General features: G+C 38.3%; 1 protein-coding gene across 2 annotated transcripts; it reads right to left on the reverse strand.

The window, feature by feature from the left end:
• Window positions 1–655: 655 nt before the first annotated feature.
• Window positions 656–11235, reverse strand: LOC131322109 (sucrose nonfermenting 4-like protein). Of its 2 annotated transcripts, none has more exons than XM_058353259.1 (13): window positions 10270–11235; window positions 10038–10125; window positions 9029–9211; window positions 8278–8412; window positions 8100–8159; window positions 7466–7555; window positions 7095–7229; window positions 6392–6536; window positions 5999–6172; window positions 4782–4845; window positions 4613–4682; window positions 1446–1560; window positions 656–1080 (listed from the first exon to the last, which is right to left on the reverse strand). In XM_058353259.1, exons 1-13 carry the CDS (start codon window positions 10377–10379, stop codon window positions 989–991), a joined length of 1461 nt encoding a protein of 486 aa, XP_058209242.1. In that variant the 5' UTR covers window positions 10380–11235; the 3' UTR covers window positions 656–988. The 2 variants fall into 2 exon arrangements, with proteins under 2 accessions (XP_058209242.1, XP_058209243.1); XM_058353260.1 differs by having other exon boundaries at window positions 10249–10389.
• Window positions 11236–13976: the final 2741 nt, after the last annotated feature.

Raw genomic sequence — 13976 nt, forward strand, 5'->3', positions numbered from 1 at the left:
ATTTTCTGCTGACATTTTTTTGATGTATTCGTTGCTTTTCTTTAACTGACATGAATGATATCATGACCTAAGTCACATAATTTGCGTGCACATGTGAAAGCATTTCTGAAACCCTTTCCAAACTACTAAAATTTGCGAGAGCATGAGCGCATTGCGAAGATTAAGAGTGGAAGGACAAGGCATCTTGAAGGATTGCGACTAAGATCATGACTAAGCATTTGAATTTGGTAAGATATAACCAAACCGATTCGAGTTTTATGTTCCAATCACTTGGGGTTGACAATTTGGTAAGATAGAATGGGCATAAAAGGGAAAAATGAAAATGGTTGGTTTAAGAGTGCATATTCTAAACATTTGAGGCTTCGAAACAAAAGGTTAAAAAAATGAAAGTTCTAAAAGTTTTTTTTTTTTTTTTTCTTTTGTTGAGAAAGGGCAAAAATTTGCTAAAGTAATAACTAACTGCGGCTTACCGAAGAACAAAAAACACAAAATAGCTTTAAATTTGTCCAGGACAGGAATTTAAATCAACCAGATTTATGACATCTCTGTCCTGTTGTTTCTTCCTGAAATTGAATCCATCGATGAAAATAGCTAAATATCCGAAAGAATGTCAATGGACTCAAAGCCAATTGCAGAAATATGCATAGAACGATCCTGGCCATCTGAAATCCATCCGTGTTTTATTCCACTCTTCTTCTACCATTAACGGCACGGGAATGTCATCTTTTTCCATGCCATTCACAAAAAAATTGGCAATTAAGTTGACAATAGTTTTGGGTAAGGAGAAGATAAATAGACTAGGGACAAAAATCCCAATCCTTGCAATTTACATGCCTCTGTCTTCTGCATAATGGTCCTAAAAGACCATGCCACGATACGGGAGGCCAATCCAATGGTATGTTTGAAAAAATCAAAACCAAATCGCCAAATGTCGGTCTGTCTAACCGAACAAGAATCTGAATAGACTGCTGCGTGTCATATCCTTCATCTACCTGAGCAAGAATCTGAAGATATCGCTGAGTGCTATAATCCCTTCTACGCGCTTGCTGCCAGCCTCCACAACAATAAGCCGTCTAACCCCTACAACCAGTAATGCTAGGTTTTAAGAAGAGGGCTCAAATACTGACATAAGAGTATGAGTCAAACCTATAATAATAGAGAGATTAGTACTGCACTAATGTGGAGTTTACCCAAGATCCAAAAAAAAATTCCCATGTTTAAAACTTCTTTCTTTCTCGGCCTCATGTTTAAAATATTGCAAATGTAGAGATCCTGTAGTGATTGAAATGTTTAAAAATGCAATCACTATGGGATCTCTACCTTTGCAATACTTTGTTTAACCACGATTACCCATTGGTTTACATAACGGGATGCGATTTTCAGCTAGATGCGGAGGGGATAAGAAGCTCCAATTGTTGTTGGATAAGAAGAGAATGAAAAATAACCTGGCTTTGACAAACGCTCCATCACTAAAAGCAGTGGATCAGATCGTAAACACATGTGACATCTTTGACTGCTGAACCCATACGGAGAGAGTGGCTCTTGTCCCAGCTGCAACGCCTACATTTTTTCAATAAGAAGAAAGAAAAAGGTAAATAAATGAATAATCATGGTTGTGACATGGTAAACAGCTTTCCTATTAGTTAACAAGCAAACCTTGTCTTACTACCGCTGTCAATGGTAATTTCATCAGAACTGAATACAATTAACAAGGGCCTAATGCATTCTTCATTTTTTTTTAAAGTAACACAATGCATTATTTTCCATGAATAATGCAACAGTTTCAGCAACTTAATTTTTGCTTACAATTATGTGCCGAACCAAACCTTTAAAAGTTAGTTCAGTCAGTTTTTGGTATTGCACCAAGTATGTAACACAACTGAAACTTGTCCAAAAGCATCAATCCAACACAAATGGATGTTCCATGCTATATAAACCATGAAATGATTGCCCAAACAGCTCCCGAGTCACCAAAATGTTGCCCCAAAGAAAGGCCTAAATTAAAATTTCCTTGCACATACTTCTTCCATTGATGCACCAAATTGGATTACACAGTTCACTTCTAAATGGATGATTACATCTCTGCATGCAGAACAGGGTTGCATGCGATGGGTGGTGTTTGAGAGCTTAATACACAATGTTGGGCCTATTTGATAACAGCTTAATCTGATGGGACAATTTTGTTATTCGATGCCAAATAAGCAGTGGACATTGGTGTTAACTGTTAAGTAACCAATTACCACATAAGCTTGAACTATTAGGAAATAGACCCAATAATATACATCACTATCCAAGACCCTCATCTTGCACGTGCAGATGCATAGAGCAAAATAGAACGCTAAGGGGAGAATGGAAAGAGACTTGAACCCTATACTCTGAGCCATTAGAAAATGGGCCCAGTAGTGTATATCAAGTTATCCAACAGTTGGAACACAGAAAGGTTTGATGGTTGTACGTGCTAAAAATCCTGTACATTCCGTTTTGTTTCTCATTCTAGTCTTTCGCGACACTTCAGGTTTACTTCTTTTGTTAGGTCTCGACTTCTTCGCTATGATCTTCCCAGTAGTTTTTTTAATGAATTTGGTGACTATTGCTATATTTAGTTGGGAGGCCGGCCGACTACAGATTGGTAAGAGCCTTAGTGCCTTAACGGCTTCAAGATCGAAATCTACGATTTGGAGGAACTTGACTTCACAGCGAGAACTCGTCTCGTAAAGTCAATGCCAAATTCGAATCCAAATAAGGAATGCGCTCGACTCCAATCAGGCAGAGGAGAACGAAAGAAGGGTATTGCGATCCCCTACCAACAATAGAGAAATGTCCCAGATAACAAGGCGGGATTGAACTCGTACGTCGCCCTCCCTTTTCCAGTGAGTCTACTCCATAGAGAGATGGATAGATAGCCATACCTTTGAAGTGCAGCCTCTCAATCCTAATCGTCTCGGGATCGGCACCATCAGTCAACTCATTTTTCTCATAAAAAGAAGGGCAAGTCTCCGGTTGAGAGTGGAGTGCATAAGCCCCTGACGAGAGAGGGGCGAGCAGCAAGCAGCCCCTTACATAGGGTTCCAAACCTATCTTCCTAATAATAAGAAAGGGGCAAGCCAAAACCTACTCCTAACAAGTTGCTAGCTTTTCATCAGCCGTTGCGCGCTAGCGCCTTACTAGAAAAGGGGCTTCCACGTATCTCATTCCAGCTTCTGGTCTTCAATCGAGTAGGTGATTTTGGATTCTCTTCAATCACAGCCACTTCATTCTTTTGTTATGGGCTTTGGACGGTTAGGACATTGCAACCTTACCTTAGCCTTTCTACCTTAACGCTTAGATTCGAGACTGTTTCTTTTGCTACATAGAAGTGTTGATTGGCTCTATCTACCCTGAAAGTTCAGAGTCCGATAAGGTCACGAATAAAAGATAGGAAAGAGAAGGCAATGAAATTGTTGAGGACGAGTAGGTAAAGAAAGCAAAGGTAATGTCAATGAAAGAGGTTGAGTCGCCAGACGAGAGCTTCCCATCGACGAGAGTGGAAGCAAGAGCTGACCATCGGAACTTCTCACGTTCATGGATGGTTCGTCCGGCTATAATCAAATCTTCATGGCTGAAGAAGACAAGTTACATACAGCCTTCCGCACTCCAAAGGGCATTTACTGCTACAAAGTGATGCCCTTCGGTCTCAAGAATGCAGGAGCCATTGTGAAAAAGGTTATGACGCATATCTTTGACGACCTCTTGCATAAGCAAGTCGAGTGCTATGTGGATGACCTTGTTGTCAAGACCAAAAGGCGAGAAGACCATGTAGCCAATCTTCGCATTGATGTTGTTGGGACCGGCTTATGTGCCGTTCTCGTACTTCCAAGACCCGCTGAAGTGAAACTCGGTAAGGTGTTTTCTCACCCGGTGGGTATTGCTTTTGATTAATAGTCGATAGGAGGTTCCGAGAATAAGGATGAAAGAAAGATGCCCTTTTTTATTCCAAGGAAAGCTAGAAATGTTTTCGCTCTCATTAGAGAAAAGCTCTTTCGTAAAGATGAGTGGACAAGTTGGGAAGATGAAAGATGTACCTACTAATTGCTAAACTTCGTATTTCGACAAGTCCAATACCACTCTTTCCTACTAAGCTCCCTTTCGCTATAAATTCTTTTCACTTATGTTCATTATTTATGCAATCCAGTCTCTAACGTGACCGAAATTGTGTCTGTACAGAAACTAAACTTCAAGCTAAACACAACACAACACTAACACTTCTTTTTATACAACCCTTGCATAAGTGGGACATGTGGCTGGCTCTGTAATTTCCTTAGCCTTGATCACCAGAATAAGTCAACTGAGATCCAAATTCTACAGGGATAGAATTGTATTATAGTATCACCAGCTACTGATTAAAGATATTTGGTAACAGTCTAATAATTATTGACTGCATGCTTTCTTCCCTTGTGAATGGCATCAACTTACAATGAAATCCATCATCCCACAAAAAAAGGACACACACGGCACGATACCATTAGATATTGTCTTCCAGTAAATTGATAAACTCCAATTACCATATGCAAAGATACTCGAGTTGGCTAGAAGTCTAGAACATAACCTCAACATAATAAACTGAAGCACTTACCTGATGAACAGTCATTTCTTCAAGATTAATATGAGTATAAACCTTGTCTTTGGCCAAAGCTGTGATATCACTGCAAAGGAACAAGAGACATTAATAGCATTAATGAGGGTAGACTGATCGAAACTTTCATATTCACAATGCACATAAAAATGCTGGAACCAGAACTGACCTCCGAGAATATACATCTAGTAACGAGTCATTATCATCGACAATTGGTATTGAACTAATTTGAGCTGCAAAAACAGAAGGCACAATAGCATGAGAGTTCAAGGAAGATGGTGAAGTATGAAAAAAAAAAAAGGAATCCCACTAACTCGGGTTTCCAGTGCATCTCACACTAGATGATCCCCAATCTCCCTCCTGTGAGCTTATCCGTCAACAGTGAGCCACGTAACAGAACCACGTATTTAAAGAAATAATTTTTAAAATAATCAAAACAAGAAACGATTGAAAAAAGAAGCAATGACCCAACCAGTGATTTTAAGCAACAAAGGAAGAGATTCAACAAAAAACACAAAAGACCATTCCACTCCTAACCAATGTTACAGTAAAAGAAACATATCCATAACCAAGCGATTTGATAACCAATTCACTGACATTTCTCTTGTTCAAATCAATTAAATTAAGCAGACAAACCACATTCACTCGTAAAAAATTAGGTCAGTCTGACAGACAGTAGAGAATGGAAACACAAACTCTTTATCTGAACATGAATAAGGCTACATGTGATAAAACTATATTTCAGATTCAAAGAGGCATTCCTAGGCCTAGGGATAGCAACGGGCTAGAAGTTCTGACAATCTTGATCGTTTCTGTAAGCAAAGATAGCATGTATTTGATAAACCACCAACATGACCCTAAAAGGATTCAAAGGGACACATGTAGACGTGCAGACCACTAAGCATTGCACTGAAGGAGCAACTCCACCGACAAGCTAACCTCAATAACAAGAAATATATGTGCCAACAAGGATACTCCAACTCCTGAGCGGGCACGCAAAGACCTAATAGAATATGTACTGCACAAACGGTCCTCCAGACCAACGGATTGGCTCGCCAAAGCCAACCTGAATTTATATGCAGTTAAGCACCAACCCTCAGTTCATGCATGGTACTCACCTCAGTTCAAACCCCAACAAACAGAACAACAAAACAATGAGGAAACACTTCTAATTAAGCATGTCTAGATCTCCCGGAAACAAAAAGAATAAAGTACAACCTTTCATCATTTACCTAAACATAGGTTTCAAACTCCGATGAGAGACCAAGAAACCAATTATCAGGGCTCGACAGAAATAATAATGCTCGAGATCATAGAGTCTACCTCTACCCTACCCAGACATTAATCACTTAACAGTCCCTCATCTTTTGGAAACATGAGTCATACCTTGAACTAACAAACTCAATGCTGCACCAAGAGAAGCACTTGGTCTCAACATTGCCAATGGCCGCCGAGCTGTTTCTCCAATTCTCGGAACCCATGTACCCAAAGGAATTGCACAAATTGGTAGTTGGAGCAGAGGCAATGACCCAGAAGAATGTCTAAAGTACCTGCAAATAGCTGAAAATTAACAGCCCCAGCAGTTAGTAAGAAAACTGTCTACGAACTGTTTTCAAGGGAACAAATAGATAGCCTTAGGGAAAATGACGGCCAAAGACGTGTTTTGATAATGAATACCCGCCAAGGACATGCTAAGAACATTTGTTAATGCTGATAATGTCTTTGGCGGGTATTAATTATCAAAACACGTCCTGGGCCGTCATTTTCCCATAACCTTACACTTCAGTATTCCAGAAAGTGAGGCAAGATGTAATAGCTGAGGAAACAAGGCATCTCCTGAAGATGAATGGATGACAGGAACTGTAGCCACATTATTATCCAAAATCTTTAGAGCAATATCTTTCAAATTCTCATCTGGCTCCACCTGCACAACCGACATAAAAGTCGGCAGAAAAGTGGAAATAAATATTCATTGACACAGGAGAATACCCCAAGCAAATATACTTGGCAGTAGACAAATGAAAAGGCAATGGAAACCAAACTCACTATTCTTGCCTGTACTTGATATTAACAGGAAGAAAATGCCTATTTCAAAGTAAAACAGTGAATCCTGGGCAGGAGACCAATGAAAAAGTAACATCAAAGTGGAAACAAACTTCACTATACTTCATCAATCATCGAGTGCTGAATGCTGACTGGATTTCTCAACATGTAAATAAAATAAAATGTCCGCAACTCAGTTACCCTCTACGCTTGAGATGATAATAACTAGTAAGCATAATCATAAGAAAGGCTGCAATCAAAATGATGTAGAAGAAATCCAAGAAGATAGTGGAAAAGGTTTTAACAGGCAAAGCCAGCATCCAAAAATTTTGCCCTTTATCTCAAGACCTAATAACTAATAACTTGAAGTAGCCAGTCTGGCGAACCTTACATGCTAAGATACAAATAAACATGCTGCTACTTGCTATTAAGAACTCACGTGGACAAGTTTTCTGGGAATCAATCTCTCATTCCCATCAATTTGTCTACTCAGATACAGTTTTGTTTCTTTCCAAGCAGAGATAGTGTGCGTCTCAAGCTCTTCTTCAGTAAGATTGGAACCATGACTGCCGAGCTGCAAAATTGGGTGGAAACATAGTAATGTCAGACTAATTCATATCTGACTATTTGACTGACTACTTAACAACAGAAAAGATCATAACTGCAAAACTTATCTGCAGTCCTAAACATCTAAGCTTAGAGAAGGTTCCAAATTTTAAAATTGTGATCAGATCAGCCTACTTGCAGTTAACAAATTTGTACCAATGAGCACTAGCGTAAAAAGGGAAAAAAAAATACCATCACACATACCTCTCTTATTATCAAGATAAAATCCAAAGCACTAAGAACTCCAACCAATTCTCCCTTGCAGAAGTCCCAAAGAGGAGCCGTAGGAATTCCCTGAAAATAGTTAGCCTCAGTAAGGCGAATATAAAAGCTTGCTATCAAGAAAGTTAGGAAAGAAGAGATACTTATGAAATGTGATCTGAAAAGGTAAAAATTAACTTCGAACAAAACATTGCTTCAGGGAATTCACAATTAACTGTTACTACAATGTGCAATATTGGATTACTCTTCAGATCTGTAACTTTAAGTTGCACAATGGATGGAATCATGAAGATGGCAGACCACTGGAATAACACATTTCTCCAACAATGTACTTCAATTACAAGCATAGATTTCTCTTCTTATTGACAACGACAAACAAAAAAAGTGCTGCCAGAATAATCCAACATACTCACGAACTTGATCAAGACTGACTCATACCGGAGTTCCAAATTGTTCGCTTATTTGTTACTGAACTATATAATACAGTCATTAGCATATCTTTCCATAGTAAAAAGTAAAACAACCTATAATCATTTCCTATAAAAGGAAAAATCATTTGCAATAAGTTATAGCCTCAGGGAGAGAGAGAGAGAGAGAGAGAGAGAGAGAGAGAGACCTGTTCATGCAGGATATGAAATGCCTGCTTTACAGGTAAATCTACGTCCAAGGCAATGACCTACAAGCCACATGTATCATGTGAGAAAAGTGAAACATATTTCCACCGATCAAGTTGTTTGATCTTCCAATAGATATGATAAAGCAAAGTCAAAGACTCAAAGGGCAACAATCCAAACCTTGCCTGACTCAGGAAGCAGCTCATACGCCTTGCGTGTCGACAGGAATACAGCAATGCGGTGACACGAGACCTCTAAATCAGTTTCTGGTAACCTTGACAACACTTCATGCAATGCACCATCTGAAACTTTTACCTGCAACGTAGGTCACATATAGGAAGAGATTGCTTAGCTACAAATTTAACTCCAAACTTCTTACCAATAGGAGGATTGAGTATGCAATGCAAAATAATGCAATAAAATCGACCAAAATTTGCTTCACAAGTCAGTTGATAAAGCAGGGAGCATTGCCTTTGTTTCACTGTGTCTATGTCCTTCTCCAAAATTGTTGCCTAATACGAAACCTTCAGCATTTTGAGGGGGGCAACCATTTAATGTCTCCTCTCTCAATAAATGATGGTAAGAGGGGAAATACCTCAATACTTGCACGAGGTAGCTTAGAAAAATTGTAAATTTGTCCATTGATGTTCAAAACTTTACAAATAATAGGACAACCAAAGAGGAATTCTGTCTAAAAAGTTCAAAAAATCTACGACATTCAATCACAACAATATGCAACATATGACTATCGTAACATCATAAACATGCTCTCGAATACCTAGTAGTGCCCCAGGATATCTGCCTTCACCTTCACCAATACCAACGTTATGCATAGATTTTGTTTTACAATGAAGCAAATGACAAAAAAAAATTTGAAATCCACACAACCAGCTGTGAAAAACAGTTCATGTCCATAGTCTGGTTCACATACCACACGCTGAAAGGCCTCATTGTCCACATCCATGTTAGAACCAGGTTGGATTTCTGGAATAAGAATCGGAGGAACACACCCAGCCTCCCCACCAACGAAAACAGTGTGCACTTCTCCATAGTTACCACTCACAATAGGCAGGTGCGCATCATGTCGCCATTCACCATCAACAATGAACTTATACTGCACATAACATTAGCAAAATATGAGAAGCAAGATCTGCAAGAATGAGAATAAACGTACCAAGTAAAAACAACAAAAATGACAACTAGGTAACATCTCCAAATTCAATGGTAAGAACTTGCAGACTTAAATAATGCAGAAAAATTCAAAAGTTCTCACGCATATCTCTGCTCAAGTACCTCATACCATTTCTCGACTCACAGTAAACCAAAAAACAATTTTATTTTTTCAAGTTACTATGCCCTCGTGAACTTCAGGGTAATGCTTGATTAGTTGATGTCAAAACCTCCTAGTATTTACTTGCATTTAAGGAGATCGTCATATCTGTGACGCAAAATCAGAACCAAAGAAGCAATGGCACGTCTACCGCCCTGGCGTACATGTGTATTACACACATCCAAGACACATTGGAGACTGGGTGACACAATAGGACATTTGAATGCAATCTTCAAAAATTGGAAAGCCAAAATGGTGATGGACACTCAGTTTTGGATTTACAAGATATTTTAATATCTTCATTATACTAATCGTATTTCTATTTTTATACCTAATTTGGAAGGAAGAATAGAAGCATAAGTGGTCCAATTTTTCCCTTCACTATTTCTGTTTTTATACGGACAGATAACATATAACTCTATATGAATATGTGTGTGTGTGGAATTAGATCGCTTCATGTTCATCAGTCCATGTCCAAATTTCGGACAAATAATGTGCCTAGTCGTGTCTCATGTGTGTAATCCGTGCTTCTTAGCTTCCATGTAAGTCCATCAAATCTATTTCACAGAATCAAAACATTCTCAATAAAAGCACCCCACTACGAACCAACCTGATGGTAACCTGGCGGCAAGTTGCAAATAGTCTGAAACACGGTTGGACATCCTTCAACCGGGGTCATCGGATAATGGCCAGACCACCTTTGGCAAAATTTCCACTTCCCATCAATTAAAATCAAGCAAATAACAAAAAATTGAAACTAAACCACTCCAAATTAACATAAACCAATACAATCACACAAGCGAAACCAACATTAACATTACCCATGAGTAGTTGAGTCTCACCCTGTAAATGAGCCACAGAGATGAACACTTCTTCCGCCGTAAGGCCACACAAACCGCGTTGGGATTAGCAACGTGCCCGCTGCTCCGCCAGTCTCCCTCACGTAATCCATGCTCCAAGAGAATACTCACTCGGACAAAAATTCAGAAAGCAATTCTTTCTTTGTTTTCTCTTAATGGGATTAAAAAACAAACAATTCTCTTACAACCCAGTTGCACCATTAACCCACATTGAATACTCCAAATCTCAAAATTCAAACTCCAAAAAAAAGATCTAACCTTCCAAAACCCACACTACCTAGTAAAAGCAGAATCTGTGTGAAGCACAAAGAAGCAAAAGAAGGACAAATAACAACAAAAATCAAGTAATTAGTTTACAACCCAGGTCACCATTGACCCACATTGAACACTGAAATTCAACAACCAAAAACCTCAGCTTTGCAAAGAACACTTCTCCAAGGAGTACCAGAAACAAACATCATCTAATAAAAAACCCATTTTTCATGAAGCGAAATTCAGAAGAATAAGAACGCAGAACAGAAAAATAAAAAAATAAAAAAACTAAACTAAAAAAATTGAACTATGGATTGTACGGAGAAACCAAGCAAAACCCAGGTTCAACTAAATTGAAACTGAAAAACCCAACAATAAAAACTGCAAATCTTGCGATTTAAGGAAGAAGACCGAAGACACAGAAAAGGATCCGACTTCTGATCGAAATAAAAAACCCCTAAACCCTAAGACTGAAACCCTAAAAAAAAAGAAGGGAATTTGCTCAAATGATTAACAGTGGTTGGAGAATTGCAAAAGCAACCGAATTGTGTACACTATGAAGCTACAGCTGTAATTTGTGCAATTTCTTGATGAGTGTTGGGCAAATTGTGATGTATTCCTTTTTTGTATAACTTTCAAGCCGATGCTATACACATGTCAGGAAACAAAAAGGGGAATAGAATGGAACAGAAAATAGGATAACTGTAAGCAAAAAAAAGTCTTGCAACACAGTTTTAAAACACAATCCTGCACACGAACTTTCGGAGTCGTTCGATGCATTTGGGTCCACATGCATCAAACGCTTCGAGCACAATTGTATCGGGAGAAAATTGATTTCCACATTTAAAAGGGAGATAATTAAGTTCTACATTTAACTTATAAAATGGGTGATAATACAGTAATTGATGCTCTCAATTCTTTATATAACAAGATAATAAATACATAAATTGAATTGAATTTTTAGGCCATCTCTCTTTATGCCTTTCAGTTTGATTTGGGGGCTTGATTTTATGTCATGTCAACCCTAGAATTTTTTTATTTTTTAAGTTATGAGGCATTATTATTTCAGTGGAAACTTTATAAAATCACTCAGTTTCAGTATATATTATTAAAGGTTCAGTATATATTATTAAAGGTTACGTATGTCTCAAATGCTCCTTGTCCCACATCCTGTTGATTAGAGATTACATTTGTATTTTTATTGGTATTGTAGTATAAGATATCAGGAAATTCTTCTTATTTATGTAGTTAGGGTCTTCCCTTTATATATAGACACACACACACGGCGGTTCAGCAGACAACCAATTAAACACCTAAAAAAAATTAAGCAGCTCGGATCATTAAAATTTGATCAGAAACTATGAGGTGTTTTTGTGTTGAATTAATCCGTATTGTCCTTGGCCAGTAGATAATTGTTAGAATGGTAAGGGATCTTTTTGCTGTAAAATAAATGTGTGTGTTTGCTAAAAGTTTTTATCATTAAGGTGTAACAAAAATTCCAAGTCCTTGCTATAAAATCTTAAATCGCTTTCAACATTATTCAGAATTTGACTAGTTCGAAAGCAAGTTTTTTACACATCAAATTTTGGACATTTTTAACTTCCTACAAACCGCTCAAATTTTAAACATGTTGGCAAGAATTTCAAGAAACACGTACATTGCATTTAAATATAAATTGCCAAATGATCTTACGGTGTGTATTGTCACACTGCATGGACCCTCTTTTCATGGATCTTGCAAAGTTTGTTAGAATTTAGGGGGAATGGCAGTACAGTGGTCCATGGGCAAATATTTCATAACTCATGGACAAGTTTTTATAAAATTGCTCTAGAAATAAAAGGGAGAAAAGTAATTGAAAATATATGGAAAGGGTCAAGCAAAATGTCTAATATACCCCCACATGTCCCAAACCCTAACCCAAATCACTTCCTCCTCTTTTCCCCGCTGCCAACCAGATTGGGTTTCTTCTAATCTCATCTCTCTCCACCACTCCAATATCCCACTGCACCACCGCTCCGTTTACCGAATATACCCCCGTCATTTTCCTCCTTCAAACTCACGGAGAGTACAAGCCGTTGCACTCGGCTGTTGACGCGAAGCTCCAAGCCATACGAGAGCTTGGCTCAGGGAAAGAGTCTCAACGACAAGAACAAGAAGTCGCCGCCGCATCTTCACCACCATCCGGTGACACACCTGAAATCGCCTCCAGCCAAGCCACGGCTGATTCCAACCTCTCCACCAGCTCCTCCATATTCAACACTCCTCTCTCCCAATCTCTTTTTTTTTAAAGATTTCTCTGTCTAAAATTTCAGGTGGAGCATATCTGGTTGAGTTGAGTTTTGTTCACCCTCCACTTAAGAGGGTGAACATTACCCTCTTTCCTATTGGTTGAAATGATGTGGACCCTACCATAAATTAATGTCATACTTACCAAAAAGTGTATTGCATGACATCACTTTTGTGGTGGGATCCACATCATTTCAACCAATGAGAAAGAGGGTAATGTTCAACCTCTTTTAAAGAGGGTGAACAAAATTGCACTCTATCTAGTTTCATTTTCAGTGCTCTCTCTTTTTTTGCAAATCAAATTAAGGTCATTACTCTGAGATATTTGTTGTAGTGAATCATTGCTCCTTTAATGAACATTTGTTGCACTTGTTGTTCATTTAAATTGCTCCCTTTTAGAAGTTTATTGCCCTGTGTCTGTGTTCTAACTATTGCACTTTTGTTTTGAGAATGGCTCAATTTGGATCTAAGTTGCCTCGTGTATGAATCTAAGTTGTCCCCTAAGTTGTTCCGTGCATGAACCTAAGTTGTTTCTTAAGTTGCCCATGTATGAACATAAATTGTCCTGTGTATGAACTTAAGTTGCCCATGATTTAGGATAGAAGAGAGGAATATTTTTGTCTTCATTATCATGTCTTGAGAATTATGTTTTCCTTCTCATGATTGGACAATTCTGAAAAGTGGTCCATGAATGAGGAGTTTTTTTTTTGCCCCTCTTACCACTTAAATGCAATTCCCCTATAATTAATTCTATTTTAATCCTTCTCGGAAATCACATATTGAAATTGATAGCGGGTCACACTATTCTATCAGAAGAATTGCTAGATTTGACCTAAGAATATTTAGCCGAATAGTATGGCTTCTTATGAATTGGAGATTAGATTCTCTGACATGATGGCTTCTTATGAATTGGATTGTCCTTAGTCAGAATCAAAGCCCGCCCATTTTTATCTTGCAAAGCCCAAATCACAACCAATGGGATTTCCTCCTTCCTTGATCCACCAGGATCCCCAGATTTTGGAAATTCAAATCCCAAAATTACATTTATTTTTTCTTATTTAGTCTGCTATAGTATTTTTTTAACATTTCACCAACGGAATGGGAGTAGGAGAGGGAGTGGTTAAAAGTGAAACTCCTCTCACATACAGGTG

Source organism: Rhododendron vialii, chromosome 4a (genome assembly GCF_030253575.1).
Source record: "Rhododendron vialii isolate Sample 1 chromosome 4a, ASM3025357v1".
Classification (NCBI taxonomy): Eukaryota; Viridiplantae; Streptophyta; class Magnoliopsida; order Ericales; family Ericaceae; genus Rhododendron; species Rhododendron vialii.

What these genes read in the sequence shown, in the direction of transcription:
- LOC131322109 (XM_058353259.1), bottom strand. Translation starts at nt 10,379, where the DNA reads ATGGATTACGTGAGGGAGACTGGCGGAGCAGCGGGCACGTTGCTAATC. An exon ending in TGCTTCCTGAGTCAGGCAAG is followed by an intron (nt 8,160 to 8,277) that starts GTTTGGATTGTT and finishes TGTGGCTTGTAG; the next exon opens with GTCATTGCCTTGGACGTAGA. An exon ending in AAGAAATGACTGTTCATCAG is followed by an intron (nt 1,561 to 4,612) that starts GTAAGTGCTTCA and finishes GAAAAAATGTAG; the next exon opens with GCGTTGCAGCTGGGACAAGA.